Here is a 16,860-nt window from a genome sequence, read left to right on the forward strand (position 1 = left end):
AAAAAAAAAAAAAAAAAAGAAAAGAAAAAAGAAAAGAAAAGAAAATGTTCAAGATATAAAACATTTTAAACAAAGTCCCTTTTCTTAACATGGCATCCTCAGTACATCCTTGGTACATAGTAAGTAGCTCATGACAAAGCTCTCTCTCCTAATTTTAGCAACTATGCTTTTTACATTATTAAAGCAGAATTTACATTTAGTTTAGACACTGAGATTATTAATTCATAAAATTTGCAACCAGTGAAGGCATCAGATTTTACAAAATTGAATAACACTACTGGGTGTGGTGGCATACACCTGTAATCCCAGCTACTTGGAAGGCTAAGGCAAGAAGATCCCAAGTTCAAGATTAGCCCCAGCAATTTAGTGAGACCTTGTCTCAAAATGAAAAATAAACTGGCATGGTGGCCCATGGCTATAATCCCAGTGGCTCAGGAGGCTTAGGCAGGAGGATTACAAGTTCAAAGCCAGTCTCAGCAATTTAGTGAGACCCTCCTCCAAATAAAAACAAGAAAAATAAAAAGGATTGGGGATGAGGCTCATGGTTAAATACTCCTGGGTTTAATCCCTGGTACCAAAAATAAAAAAAGATCTGAGGAGGTAACTCCCAAGCCTACCACAAATAAACAAACAAAATGCCAAAAATAAACAAAGAATACCATCATTCGCTAGCACAAGTGGCTCTTTTGGTCCAAGTCTCTATAAACACTGTTAAATGCTATCACCAAGAAAAAAGTATCTGGAAAACAATGCAAATTAAACAATCCAAGATGAGCTTGGTGGTGCTTTCCTGTAGTCTCAGCTACCTGAAAGGCTCAGCTAGTAGGCTCATTTGTGCTCAGGAATTGAGGCCATCCTGGGCAACACATTGAAATCTGTCTCTAAAAGTAAACTAAGATGAATAAATAATTTTAAAAAAACCATTCTTTACTGGCCAAGCAGAAAAACTCATATTCTCTGACACTTTGCTGAAACTAAAGGTGGCTCAGTCTAGTCTCACAGGGGTCTCAGTCTGTACCTAACGTGAGTCAATAATGGAGACCCCAATGTCATCACTGCCTTACTCCACTGGCACTTCACATTTACCTCTTTCTGTTCCGGAGGGCTGCTCTGTGGTTGGGGGCAGGCTGCTGTCACACCATCCAGTTCATCAAACCCAGGAACTTGGAACTCAGAGCCTGAAAGCAGGAGTTTGCTGACAGCTGGTTCTGTTACCAAGCAAGACTTTGGTACCAAGGCAGTGAGTGCAGGCTCTAGCCTAGCATCAGAGAAAGAGAGAGAGAGATAGAGATCGAGATAGATAGATAGAGAGAGAGAAAGCCAGAGAAGAACCACATGAGATGGGTTCACTTTCTACTTCCAGCACATTCACTTTCTTAACATTCAAACTAGAATTGAAGACTTCCCTACTATGCAGGAACGACATCGCCATTCAGCCTATTTTTTTATCACTTTGGGATATAGCCTAAGTCTACATATGTGAAATACAAGAATGTGATCAATCTATTTCATTGTTCTGTAGCATTTTTAAGAAAAAAAAATGTAAAAAGGAATGGACTTTTGGAGGAAGAAAACTTTTAGTGGACTGAACAAATAAACAGTGCTAAGATCAATCTCATTCAGGGAATAAAGTTGGCTAAGTGATAAGTCCTGAATTGAGAGGGGACTTCTGACATGATAAACTGGTTAATAATTTTTACTTTTATAAAAACTAAAAAGTGTTGATTATACATTCCTAGTTGCTACTTAAAATATAGCACATTTGAATCTCAGAGACAGCTATGAGAGGTAGATTAGATTTACCAAGACAAGAATCTCTCTTTCTACACACACACACACACCCCTACAACTGAAGTTTTGTGTGCCAGAGGCTTACCTCATCTGACTGCTGCTGGTGTTATATGTAACTTCCATGCCTGGAAGAGGCACATATGGTAACATGGTGTGGCTGAAGTGAATCATAAATAGAAAAGCAGCAGGTTAGAGGAGTGAGACAACAGGAAAGGTTTCTGAGTATCATGGGTATTAGCACATTATGTAAAGTCCTAAGAAAGATGAAAACCTCCTAATTCATGAGAAATAAACTTATGTGCCCATCACTGAAACAGATGCAGGTTGACAGAAGATTATTTTCTCACTTAAATGGAAAGAAGGTAGAGAAACAGAGGGTAGTAAAAGAAAGGAGGGGAACAAGAGTGAATTTGGGCCTTATACCTTTTCATCAAGTTGTTGAGTATGTATATTAAAGATTAAAGATAGCTGGGCTGGTGACTCATGCCTATAATCCCAGTGACTTGGAAAGCTGAGACAGGAGGATTTCAAATTCAAGGCCAGCCTCAGCAATTTAGCAAGACCCTTAGCAACTTAGCAAACCCTGTTTCAAACTAAAAAACAAATAAAATAAAAAGGACTGGGGGTACAGCTTAGTGGTAAAGTGCCTCTGGTTCAGTCCTTAGTACAAAAATAAGTTAATAAAAAAATAAGTTAAAAATATCTTCTACTACTTAGCTCAGTATTATTAAAATTCACCATTTTGTATAATCTTTCAAAATAGTATGGAAAAACATTTTCTTTAAAGCCAAGTGGCACATAAAACATGGCTATGTAGAAGAAAATTGCTAAGTTGATTCCTTTATAATTATAATTTATATATTTAAAGATAAAACAACAACAACAGCATTAATCACTTACAGAAGCATTCATAGGCTGAGTGTGGTAGTGCATGCCTGTAATCCCAGCAACTCAGGAAGTTGAGGCAGAAGGATCCCAAGTTCGAGACCAGTCTCAGCAACTTACTGAGACCCTGTCTCAAAATAAAATAAAAAGGGCTGGGAATGTAGCTTGGTGATAAAGCACCCCTGGATTCAATCCCTAGCACAATCAATCAATACAAACTTGGTACATGCTTTATTAACAAGGTATTTGTATGATGACCATACAACCCATTTCCCTTTACAAACAGGAAGAATGAAGCTAGGCATGGTGGCACACACCTGTAATCCCAGCTACTTGGGAAGCTGAGGCAGGAAGATTGCAAGATTGAGGACAGCTTGGGCAACTTAGAGGAGCCCTGTCTCAAAATTAAAGGCCTGGGGACACAGCTCAGTGGCAGAGTCTTGTCTAGTATGCATGAGGCCCTGGGTTCAATCCCCAGCACCAAGAAAAAATAAAATAAAAAGGGCTGGGGGTATAGCTCAGTGGTAGAGCACTTGTCTAACAAGGGTAAGGCCCTGGGTTCAATCTCCAGTGCCACAAAAGAAAAGAAAAAAAAAAAAGAAAAAAAGAAAGAAAGACAGAAGAGTAATGTGCCTAGTAGCTAGGAAAAATAGATAATTCATTTTTTTGTTTTGTTTTTCAAGGAATACTGACAAGTAGGAAAGAAAGGCAGAGTGAAATATGGGAAAAAGACCTGACCAATCAGGAACCAGCAGATCTTGATCCTAGTTCTAGTTCAGTGAAAAACCTAATCAACTCAGGGATTGAGCTTAGAAAGAAACCTTCATGTGCCTAAGTCTCGACATTTATAATAAAGGCAAAAAAGGCTGGGCATGGTGGCGCATTCCTGTAATCCCAGCAATTTGGGAGACGGAAGCAGAAGGATTGTAAATTTAAAGCCAGCCTCAGGAATTTAGCAAAGCTCTGAAAACTTAGTGAGACTCTTGTCTCAAAATTAAAAAATAAAAGTAAGGGCTGGGGATAGTTCAGTGATAAAGCACCTCTGGGTTCAATCCCCAGTTTAAAAAAAAAAAAAGTGGTGGGTGGGTAGAGATGCTTGATGCTTGTCCAACCTATACTACAGAGTGAAGAGTGCTGGAAAATAAGGTTCAAAGGAAAATGTCTTATGAAAACATAAATTAATTTAATTTGTTAAATCTTGTTTTCTGAGGTTATACATTTTACATTGCTGGAAAACACTTCTAAGTGTCTTTAGAAAAACAGTGAACTTCTATCTGAGCCCAGACACATGATGTCAAAGCACTTTTAGAGGCAATGAGTAGAAAAAGTCCCTATCAGTACCTCCTCTCCACCTTCTTCTTGAATTTAAATTAAATTAAAAGCTAGATATGAGAAGTAAGGCCAGGTGTGGTGGCACACACTTGTAATCCCAGTGGCTCAGAAGGCTGAGGCAGAAGGATTGCAAGTTTGAGGTCAGCCTCAGCAACTTAGTGAGGCCCTAAACAACTTAGTGAGGCCCTAAACAACTTAATGAGACCCTGTCTCAAAATAAAAATAAAAATAAGGGTTGGGGATATGGCTCAGTGGTTATGTACTGCTGGGTTCAATCCCTAGTAACTCTTGCCCCCCAAAAGTAAATATTCTTTTACCTACAGGACAAATGCTCATAATACATAATTAATCTTTTGGTTTCAGTAAGCAATGTTAGGGTTCTGTAGCATTTTTCCAAAACCCCTTTATTTATTTACCTCTCTGCTAAAATGCATAAAGAAATGCAAAGGTTCACAAACTGGATATGCTGATATTTACATAATTTATTTCTTTACTAAAACAGTATTTATTCTGGTTGGACAAGGTGGCGCATGCCTGTAAACCCAGCGGCTCGGGAGGCTGAGACAGGAGGACCACGAGTTCAAAGACAGCCTCAGCAATTTAGCGAGGCACTAAGCAACTCAGTGAGACCTTGTCTCTAATTAAAATACAAAATAGGGCTGGGGATGTGGCTCTGTGGTTGAGTGCCCCTGAGTTCAATTCCCAATACCAAGGGGGAAAAAAAAAGTACTTATTCTGCATTCTTACATGCCTAAAACTGAGTTAGATGCTGCTATATATATGCTTTGTGACAAAGATACAGTTATAAGCCATTGTGACTATTTACAGTCTTTCACTTGTAATGACCATATGGTCTTTGTAAACTGGGGGCATGATGATAAAAGAAGAGATTCAAAAGACTGATGGTTTGAAGAATAAAATGAACAGAAAAAAGAATGACCAGAATACAGGTACAGATTCTATATGACAATTATGGGTATCCACACCTAAGAAGTACTGTTGGATTTTTCTCATCAGAGATCTGCCAAAATAAACCTCAAGTGCAGATACAGAGATGACTGAAAATGGCCTTGCCAAAAGTCCCTTTTCTCTCCCCAGTGGGAGGAAGCAAAGACGGGACATTTTTAAAGAACAAGGGACAGATATTACCTGCTTATGGTGCCCAGACTTGGTGGTCGCTTGGAATGGAGAGCAGAGATTTCGAAGGAGCAGGAGGAAGGCCCATGCTGGCTCCAAATGGATAATACCCTACCCACAGAGTAGGGCAGAGAACAGAAGACCTTGTCTGCTATGGAGGCTGGAGACTTTAACCCTTTCAAGCCCTGTGTAAACTGGGTCATGAAGAGCCTCTGCATGGTAGGCATGTGATTAGAAAAGCTCCGTTTTTTTGTCCAGATTCGGTAACATCCCGGGGAACAAAGTGCAAGAAGTGTGTGAAGGCCAAGGACAGAGCAGTCTGCTCTGGTCTGGACTATGGAAGAGCCTCCATAGTCTTGGAGAGGAGCTAGAGTCTGTTGAGAAGCCTGAGTGTGTGCCTGACTATGGAGGCCAGTATCTTCCCTGAATGTGGCCATCCCAGGGCAACTGTGGGACAAGAAAAAAGAAAAGGTCCACTTGGGAGGTTGAGATGGGCACTGGGGGGCCTCTCCTAAGGCAAGCCTTGCTGGAGCACAGTGCTCAGGAAAAGTCTGTGAGGATTCAGTCATGTAATCAGGGGCTAGTTTCATATGAAAAGAAACCGGGAGGATTTCAGAACCAAACAGCAATGATGGCATCTTGTTGCTCAAATCTATGAAGCTCCTTTTGATGGCTTCGAGAGAATGAAGTTCCAAGGGCTTACTGTCGGGCCTCTTGTTCCATCCACTAGCTGCCAAATGTGGATTCAGTTGCATTGCATTATATGAAAATCCATCTAGAAGCCTTTTGTATCTGAGGCGTTTGTAGCTTTTAGCCACTGGAAGAAGTGCAGAGGAACATCGCCGATATCTGAGTTTCTGGGTTTTTATGGCTGGGGCTAGTTTGGAGGCAAGGATGGACAGCTTGTTTAGTAAGGCTAATTCTTTGGTAGGCTTTCTATAATTCAGGCTCCTCAAGGGATGGAATGGAACAGTCCTCTGCTTTGGTATGTGGCTAAGCAAGCTCTTGGTAGGTACTGTTTTGGATTCCAATCGTGCAGAAGCAGATGCAGCACATGAGCTGAGAAGTCTGTGTGCTTTTGTGGGGATGGGATCAGAGGAACTCTTTCCGAAGGCAGAACTTCTGATTTTACTTATTTTCCTCTTCATGCTGACTGGCTCCTGACAGGCAACTTTCTTACATGTTCTATGGGGCTGCTTCTTTAAGGGAAGCATTCCTTTCTGACAGGAAATGTTCACAAAGGCACCATGTATTTGATCATACCCAGCAGACCTGGGGTCTTGTGCTTTCTGAGGGGCATCAGGAAGGCATGGACCTGTGCACAACTCAATGTCCTTCTTTAATGGATGACATAAGCTTTCCTCCTTTTCAGGGTCTTCCAACCTCTGAAACTGTCTGGCAATGTTGCCCTTGGTTGGCTTTGATAGGGTGATTTCTTTAATCATGGTAGACTCATTTTTGTTAGCCTTAGGTTGGTTCTTATGTTTCACCACATCAGCCAACATATTAGATGATTGGCGTTGTTCCAAAACCATATGTGTTCCTTTTTGATGTACTTGTTTCTCTTCCTTTGGCAACATATAGTCCAAGACCCACTGACTTTGTTGTTTTTCAGCATCAGCATGCATGCCTTGGCATTTCAAGTGGGTCTTCCTCAAATTAGCACTATTACCACCTTTTACAGTAATCATCTCTTTAGATTCCTCCCCAACAGGTAAGTGACCCAATGTATCTCTCAAAGGATCTTCAGTTTCCTCTCTATTCACTTTAGTTGCTGTCAAAGGTGAATGTCTATCAGTAGAATTCTCCTGAGAGTGATAATCTTTGCAAATATTATTTTTCACACTGATCTGCATACTGTCTCTTTCACTAGGATTACTCATATCCCTCAGACCTCCCTCCTTCATCTCAAGCAGGACTGTGCAGTCTTCCATAGTTTCACACAGCATTTCACTCTCATTTGGTGTGAAGAGATTTTTCAGGTCAGTTTTTTTAATCTTAGTATCAGTTTCTGAATTTTCTCGAGCAGACAGACATAAAGACATTATCTCAATCGATTTCATGCTCCCTGGGGATACACAGGTCTCATCTTGGCATCTAGAAAACATCAAATCTTTTGAGGAAATTTCAAAGGGTATTTTCTTGCATAATACAGAATTTAATTCTAGTCCTGATCCTTCAGTTATTCCTTGTGTTTCTTTCAGAGATGTTCCTTTACCTTGGTGTTCATGACAAATATAATTTAAAGACATGTTTATTCTACCCAGTATTTTTATATTTGGTTCATGATCTGCAACTGACTCCATATCCTGAGCACAAGAATCTGAATACTCTTCCATTTCACAGTCTTTTAAAGATCTGCATACTTTCTCCTCACATGATTTTTTCATTTCAAGGGATTCCACTGGAGAAGCAGCAGCATTTGGAAGATATGAGTCCTGTTTAATTGTTCCTATAAATGTGGCATTCAGTTCTCCTCTCTGAGAGGAGGTACTCCTTGAGGTTTTATGGGATGCCGGTGTATCTTGCCTTACACCACCACTAAGTGTACTGAATGCTTTCATGTCTACCATGCCTTCCATAGGCTTTTTATTATAGTCAGCATTGACCAAGTCTATGATATCATCTGTGAAGTCTGCAGAGCCAGAAATATTTTCAAAGACTCCTTTTGAATCACCTTCTTTTGGACTATCATAAGCCAGTTCACTGCTTGAACTGGCTATCAGGTCTTTTTTGTTGTGATTTTCCTCTCTGTTAGAATCTATGTTGGTCTCTCTGTGGTTACTATCTCGTGCCTCCTCAGCTGATTTATTTTCATCTCTGTACTCATTTGGTCTGTTTTGGTTACTGTGGCAGTCAAGGACTTCACTTATCTTCTGATCAAGAGTTTCAATTGTTTGGTTTATATTCTTAAAACTGGAGAACATAATAGTAGAAGCCTTGTCCAACAATGTTTCAGGACTTGGAATGTTTGCAGATTGATTTAGTTCTCCTGTAGCACAATCAGAGATGTTATATTTATAAAACACTGTCTCTTTGGGTATATCTGTTTCTTTTCCTTCTAGTCCTTCCTCATTGGGTTTGATGTGACTAATGGTGTGAATGGTTATGTTTGAAGCTCCACTATCTGACCCTCCTGCTGTCACTTTATTTCTGATCTTAATTCCCAGAAGTCTACCTTTAGTTTCTCTCCTATCAAGTTCACTCTCTTCTGATGTACAACTCAATTTACGGGTACTATTTTCCATGGAGTCTTCTATTCCTTGGGAGTGGTGATCATTATGCAGAAACCCATCTTCACATTTTGTAACAGAAGAGTTCAGGATGATTTTGTTGGGTTCAAAAGAAGCACAAGCAAAACACATGTTATCTTCTGATGCATTGCTTCTTATACAATGACAGCTGAGAATATCCTGAGATTGAACATTTTGACATTCTGTGACAGAAACATCTTGAGGAAAGCCAGATTCTTCTTTTGTACTTGGGAGGAACCTAGGATGTAGATCTTCTGTTCCTGAGTCAGTCATTTCTTTTCTTCTTTCTAGGCTTCCTGGGTTGACGTTTAAGGTAGGACTGTTTGAAGAGGCACCACATGTTTTTTCAACTAGTGGAGAGATGTCTTTCATTTTTGTTGTAATGGGAATGATTTGAGCATCAGCAATAACAGATCTTCCATTCTCTAATGGAGGATGTTGGCTCTGTTGGGCATCTTTGCTTGTGGCTAAAGGCATCTCTCTGTTTATATTTAGTAGGGAGTTGGTTGGCAACTTCACATGGTCTTGAGAATTAAGGGACACTTGATTTAAAACACATTCATTTTCTACTTTGTTTACAACCAATTTGTTGGTATCAGAAGATTCACTCATCTCATGGGCAGTACTCTGTTCATCTAAATGTGAACTATTGTTATGTGAGGTCTGTATAGCCTTTTCTGTCTCAGATCTATAATCCAATTCTAGAGATGGTGGTAACTGAACAATATCTTTCTTAGGTTTTGATACTTCATTACATACAGAACTTATCTCATCTTTTGGCAATAAAGTCATACGACATTTTCTTTTGGACAGAAAATCAGTACATGATGCTTCATTTAATTGGGTGTCACCTTCCAGATTTCTCTGGATGCTGACTAAGGAGTCAGAGTCTTTATTATAAACCTTTTCACTTAATAAACTGGATTCTTTAGTGGTTGTCTGTTCTGGCTCTTCATTCTGCACCAAGGAAGAAAAACTGCTTTCTTCAGAATGTCCACCTGGATGCTTCATATTACTAACAGTTTCTCTATGGTCCTCAGGGTTTGTAAAGCTACCCTGAATATCTGAAGTGATTTTCAAATCATTTTTTTTTAACATTATTTCTGTGGTTTCAGTAAAAGCCTTGGGCATTAAAGAACTAGAGCTGTCTGTATGGGTTCTACCTTGAATGCAACAGTTATTGTGGATATTTTCTTTTGGGGAATTAACACTCTCTTTTTCACCAGAACAATAATTACTGGCATCCTTTTCTGGTTGCCTGGATTTAATAAGAAAGAGTTCATCTCTTTCACTCCTGGGATTTAAAAGTTGTTCTTCACTTTCTTCTCTAGAAGCCAAGTTCTTGCTTTGATCATCCTCATAAAAATAGGAACTGTCTGTCTTTTCAGCAAATCTCTTCAACAAACCATAGCTTTCAAAACCACATTTTTCTAAGGATGTTGTTCTAGATTCTGGATCAGACAAACTTGGTGTGAAATGTGAAATTTCATAATTTTCTTCCAAGGGTTTTACAGCATCTACATTTCCCATAGCTGTGGAACTATCATATGTAGAACAGCAGTTTTCATTATGGTGGCCCAGACTCTGTTGGTGATTGTCATCTGCTTCACAGACAAGGCTTAATTTACACAATTCTTCTTTCCCACTGTCCACTTTGGAAATGGCACTGTTCCCTGGTAATAATGACAACCAAGAAGGACAAGTTTTTAATTCTCCACATTCTTTTTCTTTAGGAGTTGCTTCTGTTAATCCAGGGTCCACAAAGGTTAAAGGCTCTAAGGAAACTAATGTTCTGGTTTCTGAAACCTCACCACTGGTCATGATTTTGTCTACTTCTGGGTATTCGCTGCACCCAGCTGAGAGACCTTTACTCACATGGCCATTCTTGTGTCCTTCATTATTATCCGTCTTAGTCCTATTGACCTTCATACCTTGTACATCTGTAATAGATTTCAGTGGAGTTTCAGTTGTAATCCATACTTTTCCTTCTGCACAAGAGAAATAAATTAAAAACAGTATGCAATCATAAAAAAAATTGCTTTACCTTAATGAATCATGCAACCAATGGCAACAATACCCAATTCAAAAAAAGAGAGTCACAAATAAGTGTGCCATACCATCAAAATGACTTTCTCTAAATGTTACTTAGCATTCAGCAATTAATGCTGGACAATTAAATACAACATAAAGACACACATGCCTAATTCAGAATCTTAAGAAGTTTCCATTTTAAAACACTAATAGAACAGATTCACAATATAATAGCTTATATCATTAGATGACTATCTTCTTACTTGGACTTAGATGCATTACAGATAAAATTACTCTTTAAAAAAAAAGTTATGCATAAAACAACATATACTGGAGTGTGGTGGTGCACACCTCTAATCAAGCTACAGGCCAGTTTGAGACAGGAGAATCACAAGTTTGAGGCTAGATTTGGCATCTTAGTGAGACCCTGTTTCAAAATAAAAAATAAAAAGGGCTGCAGATTTAGCTAAGTGGTAGGGCATCCCTGGGTTCAACCCCTAGTACGACAAAAACAAAACAAAAACTATATTAAAAAGATTGATGTATAAATTGAATAATTTTGAACCCAATTACCTACAATAACTGTCTCTGTATATAATGGAGATGATAATTATTGAAGCTGAATGACAGGCACATGGAGATTTAGTATATGCTTTCTATTTATGAATAAGTTTGAAAATTTCTATTATGAAACATTTAAAAGAGAAAAATATTTCTTAGCAGAATGTCAGTACAATTCATAAAGAAGTTTCAATATACAGACTTTCTCTGAAATCCTAGGTATAGGGTGCAGTACAATGTAGTTCCTCAAATTTATTATTAATCTACACACAATATATATACATTTTCATCTTTCTTCCCCTTTTAGAAAACAAATCCAAAGCTACACACACACACATACACACACAGATGTGTGTATATGCATCAGATATGCACACAACATACCCATACTAAACCGATAAAGCAAAAAAAAAAAAAAAATCAATTTAAAAATCGAATTCCCACTAAAATAAAAACTCTAGGGCTGGGGATATAGCTCAGTTGGTAGACTGCTAGACTCACATGCACAAGGCTTTGGGTTCAATTCCCAGCACCACAAAAAAACAAAAACAAAAACAAACAAACAAAAACCCCCAACTGTATTAGGATAAAGATTATGTCGGGTTTGTTCTCTCCTCTTCCTTGTTGGCCAGTATAATGCCTGATATATAACAACACTCAATGAATATTTGTAGAATTAATGAATGTATAGAGTTAGGTCATATCAACAAATGTTATTAACAGTGAGTTCCTAGGCTTCCCAACTCATTTCTCAATAAGTACCAAGAACAGCAATTACTGAGAAAGAGCTATGGATGTCTTTGAAGCCCCTTGACTCTATGATAACTTACCTCTCTGGGTCTCAAGTTTCCTCCTTTGTAAAAAGCATTGTTAGTACACTTACCTTATTGCTATATGCAGGACTGAAGTAAATAATACATGTAAAACACCACCTGGTACAGTGCTTGCCACATAAAGAAAAGATGGCTTTTCTTTTTGATTCCTTATTTTACTGCACCTAAGAGTAGTCAACTGATAATAACTAGGCTTGGAACAGTACTTATATATTTGGAGTCTGGGCTAGGGATGTAACTCAGTGGTAGAGGATATGTTAAACATATGAGAACTCCTGGTACCACTTAAAAAAAGTTTTTGCAGTGCTGGGGACCAAACCTAGGACTTTGAGCATGTTAGGCAAGCACTGTACCATTCAACTACATCTCTAGTCCCCCAAAATATTTGGAGTAAGCAAATACTAGATGGATAAATATATACTAAATTCCATAAGCTTGCACAGATACCAGTAATCAACAAAAAGCAGACTTGAAATCCTAATTTCCCACACAATATTTATTACCGTGAAACTAGTCTATTTTATCTCAGCAGAAAAAGCTACTCTACTCATGAATTTCTTAACATGAGTATTCCAAATGGTTTTATTTTATCCTTCTACTGTATGCTATACCATTCATTAAACCATTTGTTCCACACCATCCTAGCTGTACCTCTCACTATAATTGCTCAAGAACATTGTAAAACTCTTTATCCATCCCCAAACTGTTTACAGTTGATTTACTTTGTGCAAGGCACTTCAGGTGAGACTCTCCCTCAGAGCCACTACCTGCAGAAGAATACTCATTCTTAACTTAAGTGAAGAGTTTTAGGGAGGAGGCAGAGGACCACCACTTCCCAGGCAATATAGCTGAAGGCTAGGTGGGAAAGAAGGGTTGTATAAAGCTGCAAAGCAAAATTACACTAATCCCATTCTTTTAACTTATTTTTAATCATGTATTTTGAAATTTCAGAGAACTTTAAAGGAGAGTTTGAGGTAATTTATTTTTATTACAAAGTTTTCAAAAGTCTAGGGAACACTGACCTGGTCTCTGTAATACATGGATAAAGACCCACATACTGTATAGAATTATTATGAAGATTACAAGAATTAATATATGTACTCTCAAAAGTGTCAGAGAGGACATGTTCAGTTAATAATAGCCATTTTTATTACTCCTTGGAACTCCTACTCCCTTACATACAAGCTCTATCAAGACCTCTGTATGGGCTTGGATTATAGCTCAGTGGTATAGCACTTGCCTACCATGTGTGAGTCACTGGGTTTAATTCTCAGCACAGCATATAAAGGTCCAACAACAACTAAAAAACAAAAAAAAAACTTTTTTAATTAAAAAAAAAACTCTCAGTAATACTATTTCTCAATTATTTATTTTTAATTTTTCTTTTTTAAAATATTTATCTTTTAGTTGTAGTTGGACACAATATGTTTATTTTATTTATTTATAGGTGGTGCTGAGGATCGAACCCACGGCCTCACATGCGCTCAGCAAGTGCTCTACCGCTGAGCCACAACCCCAGCCCTATTTCTCAATTATTTAATATACCACTTCTACTAGGCACAGAACTACAGTCCCAGCTACTTGGGAGACTGAGGCAGGAGGATCACTTGAGACCAAAAGTTCAAGACTAGCCTGGGCAACATAAAACCTTATTACAGAAGTAAATAAATAATGAAAAATAAAGAAAAAAATAATTACTTCCATGAAACTGGAAGGACAGAAATGGAATTTTAATGATTGTTGTGGGTTACACTCTGGTTGAAGGAAGAGTTGGAAGATCAGGGAAGCTATCACAAGTATTAGGAACAAGCAGCCAGGAATGGTGGCACACACCCATAATCCCAGTGACTCAGGAAGCTGAAGCAAGAGAATGGCAAGTTTGAGGCCAGCCTCTGGAACTTGGCAAGAACTTAAGCAACTTAATGAGACCCTGTTTTAAAATAAAACAATAAAAAGGGCTGGGGATGTAGCTCAGCGTACAGTGCCCCTGGGTTCAATCCCCAGTACAATAAAAAAAAAAAGTATTTGAACACTGGAGAATGAAATTAACATTCTGTGAGTTATGTTACTCAGCTTGAGATGATCATAGACTTCTAGCTCTATATCTAAAAAATATTCACATTTGCAGGAGTTGGCAAGCTAATTCTAAAATTCATATGAAAATTCAAGTAGAATAAAACACCCAAAACAATCTTTAAAAAGAATAAGGTAAGTAGACTTAGACTTCCTGATTTCAAAGCTTACTATATTGCTACATTGTCAAGATAATAACATAGGTTAGACATAAATATCAACAGATAAAATGAGAAGTTCTATAGTTTGAATCTTATATATTCTCCAAAGACTTATGTGTTAAAAAAGCTTGGTCCCCAGCCTGTGGCACTACTGGCAGGTAGTGGAACACTTAAGAAAAGAAAAGTTAAGATTATCAGGGGCATGCCCTAAAAGGGGACTGTGGGAGTTGGGTGGGGGTGGCACACACCTGTAATCCCAGTTACTTGGGAGGCTGAGGCAGAAGAATCACAAGTTCAAGGCCAGCCTGGGCAATTAGCAAGGCTCTGTCTCAAAATAAGATAAATAGTGCTGGAGATATAGTTTAAAAAATAAATAAATAATAAAAAAGGGAAATACCTGGCTGGGGGTATAGATCAATGGTAGAGCATGTGCTTAGCATACTCAAGGACCTGGCTTCAATCCCCAGCATCCCACTCCAACCCTCCTGAAAAAAAGGAAGGAAGAAAAAGAGAGAACCAACCTGGGGCAGAGTACAAATTTTGGCAGTGGGGCCCCTGAAGAAAGAATACAAGAAGTAGATTTCTAAGAAGCATCATTTAATTTTCAACTTCATAGTAAATGATGAGGCAGCAGATGCATGACCTTGACCATGGCAAAGCAAGCTGAAATGCTAACACTATCAAAGATAATGTACATCTGGTTAATTCAAATCCATGGTGGTTGTAAATACTTCTTGCATCCCCCAGACTTGAGGTATTCATAAACTTGCTTTCACAGAACTTTCCTCTCTGCCTTGCTATGACAGTCTGTGACTTTGGGTAGCTAAGTTTGCTTTCTTATGTGTAATACAGAATACCTTGGAAGATTCCTGGGAGACTGAATTAATACATATTATATTGAGGCTATTAAAGATTCCAGTAGAGTTGCTGATTTTTAGCTCCCCCATATCAAACAGAAAACCTTACACATGGCTTTGGGGGTGAGTTGGGGAAATCAAATGACTGATTTTGTCAGTTTAAGTCATTTAAAAGAATGGTGGTGCTGGAGATATAGCTCAGTTGGTAGAGTGCTTGCCTCTCATGCACAAGGCCCTGGGTTCAATCCCCAGCACCTCAAGGAACCACAAAAAAAAAAAAAAAAAAAAAAAAAAAAAATTTGAGTGGTACACATCTGTAGCCTCAGTGATTTGGGAGACTGAAGCAGAGGGACCATAAGTTCAAGGCCAGCTTCAACAAATTAATAAGACCTTGACTCAAAGAATAAAAAAAGGACTAGGAATACAGCTCAGTGGTAAAGTTTCCCTGGGTTCAATCCTCACTACTAGTAGTAGTAGTAGTATTATAAAGAAGAATAGTGGGGCTGGGGTTGTGGCTCAGGGGCAAAGCATTTGCCTCGCACATATGAGGCACTGGGTTCAAGCCTCAGTACCACATAAAATAAATAAGTAAAATAAAGATATTAAAAAAAAACAAATAGTGGTCTGGGGATGTAGCTCAGTGGTAGAATGCTCACCTAGCATGTATTAAACACTGGGTTTAATTTCCAGTACTGAAAAAAAAGCAAGGAAAAAAAAAAACAGCAGTGGAACAGGAAGAAAAATGGCATTGGGAAGAACTTGGTGTGGTGGAGCACACCTGTAATCCCAGGCTGAGGCAAGAGGATAACAAGTTCAAGGCCAGACTTAGTAATTTATCAAAGCTCTAACAACTTAGCAAGACTTTCCCGCAAAATCAAAAATAAAAAGGGATGAGGATGTAGCTCAGTGGTAAAGTGCCCCTGGATTCAATCCCCAGTACCAAAAAAGGAGAAAAGTACATCTGAGTAGTTTATCTGTGGACACTTGTATCTATGTGCTATGTGAATTAACTTTTTAGCTTTTTGGTGGAGAGTAGCTACGTAAGTCTGAAAGGACAATTTTTGTTTTGTTTTTTTTTCCCCTTTTTGAGTAATGGAGGGATTGAACCCAAGGGCACTATGACTGAGCTACATCCCCAGTATCTTTTATTTTTTATTTTGAAAAAGGGTCTGGCTAAGTTGCTCACACTGGCCTCAAACTTGAAATCCTACAGCCTCATCTTCCTGAATAGCTGGGATTACAGGTGCATCACTGGCAGATTATTTATTTATTTATTATTTTCAGTGTGTGGTACTGGGGATTGACCCAGGATGTTGCACATGTTAAGCAAATGTTCTACCAATGAGGTATAGCTTCAGCCCTTAAAGGACACAACTCAGGTTCTTCTAAAAGGTCATTTAGGAGCTGCAGCTGTAGCTTAGTGGTAGAGCACTTGCCTAACATATGTGAGGCACTGAGTTCGATTCTCAGCACTCCATATAAATAAATGAACAAAATAAATGTCTAAAAAATATTTTTTCTTAAAAAAAAAAAAAGGTCATTTAGTGTAAATGAAAGTGCAGTTCAACACAAACAACATAAATCTTATGGAAGGATGTGGGTGAAAAAAATGCCAAAGATTAAGTCATACTGGAATCCCCATGAAAAGATCTTAGGGATGAGTTGGGGGCCACTATACTGAATCCCCTGTAAGCCCTAAAAACACTGTGAAACTTATAGACAAAACAGTATTTCTCTTTTTAGAGCAGTGTCCTTTAACACATACTGGACAGTCAAGTCTTTGAGCCACAGAGAAAATCTGTAGCAGTAGGAAGCAGGGTGATAAAACAGGACAAATGCTTCTTTTTTTGTACAGACTTATAAAGGTGGTGAGAGTCAAATCTAACATTATATCACAGTAACAAAATTTTTATATTCTTTAACATACTTATTCCCTGCCCACCCC

The 16,860-nt window shown here is 38.4% G+C and overlaps 1 protein-coding gene and 1 non-coding gene across 17 annotated transcripts in view; one reads left to right on the forward strand and one right to left on the reverse strand.

Moving 5' to 3' along the window:
- The window catches only part of Prr14l (proline rich 14 like), a 65,257-nt gene that overhangs the window by 15,948 nt on the left and 32,449 nt on the right, over nucleotides 1–16,860 (reverse strand). For 8 of the 16 annotated variants that reach the window (XM_048798271.1, XM_048798278.1, XM_015504910.2 and 5 more), the window contains 3 exons: nucleotides 5,158–10,387; nucleotides 1,877–1,948; nucleotides 1,087–1,258 (listed from right to left, as the gene is read on the reverse strand). In XM_048798271.1, the coding sequence (XP_048654228.1) occupies nucleotides 1,087–1,258; nucleotides 1,877–1,948; nucleotides 5,158–10,387 (5,474 nt within the window). Of the gene's footprint in view, nucleotides 1–1,086; nucleotides 1,259–1,876; nucleotides 1,949–2,691; nucleotides 2,804–5,157; nucleotides 10,388–16,860 lie in introns of those variants that run through there. The other 8 variants (XM_048798282.1, XM_048798275.1, XM_048798281.1 and 5 more) reach the window with 4 other exon arrangements.
- Nucleotides 15,103–15,175, forward strand: Trnae-cuc. The gene has a single exon. It is a non-coding gene; the product is annotated as a tRNA-Glu (tRNA).

This window comes from Marmota marmota, unplaced genomic scaffold (genome assembly GCF_001458135.2).
Source record: "Marmota marmota marmota unplaced genomic scaffold, marMar, whole genome shotgun sequence".
Classification (NCBI taxonomy): domain Eukaryota; kingdom Metazoa; phylum Chordata; class Mammalia; order Rodentia; family Sciuridae; genus Marmota; species Marmota marmota.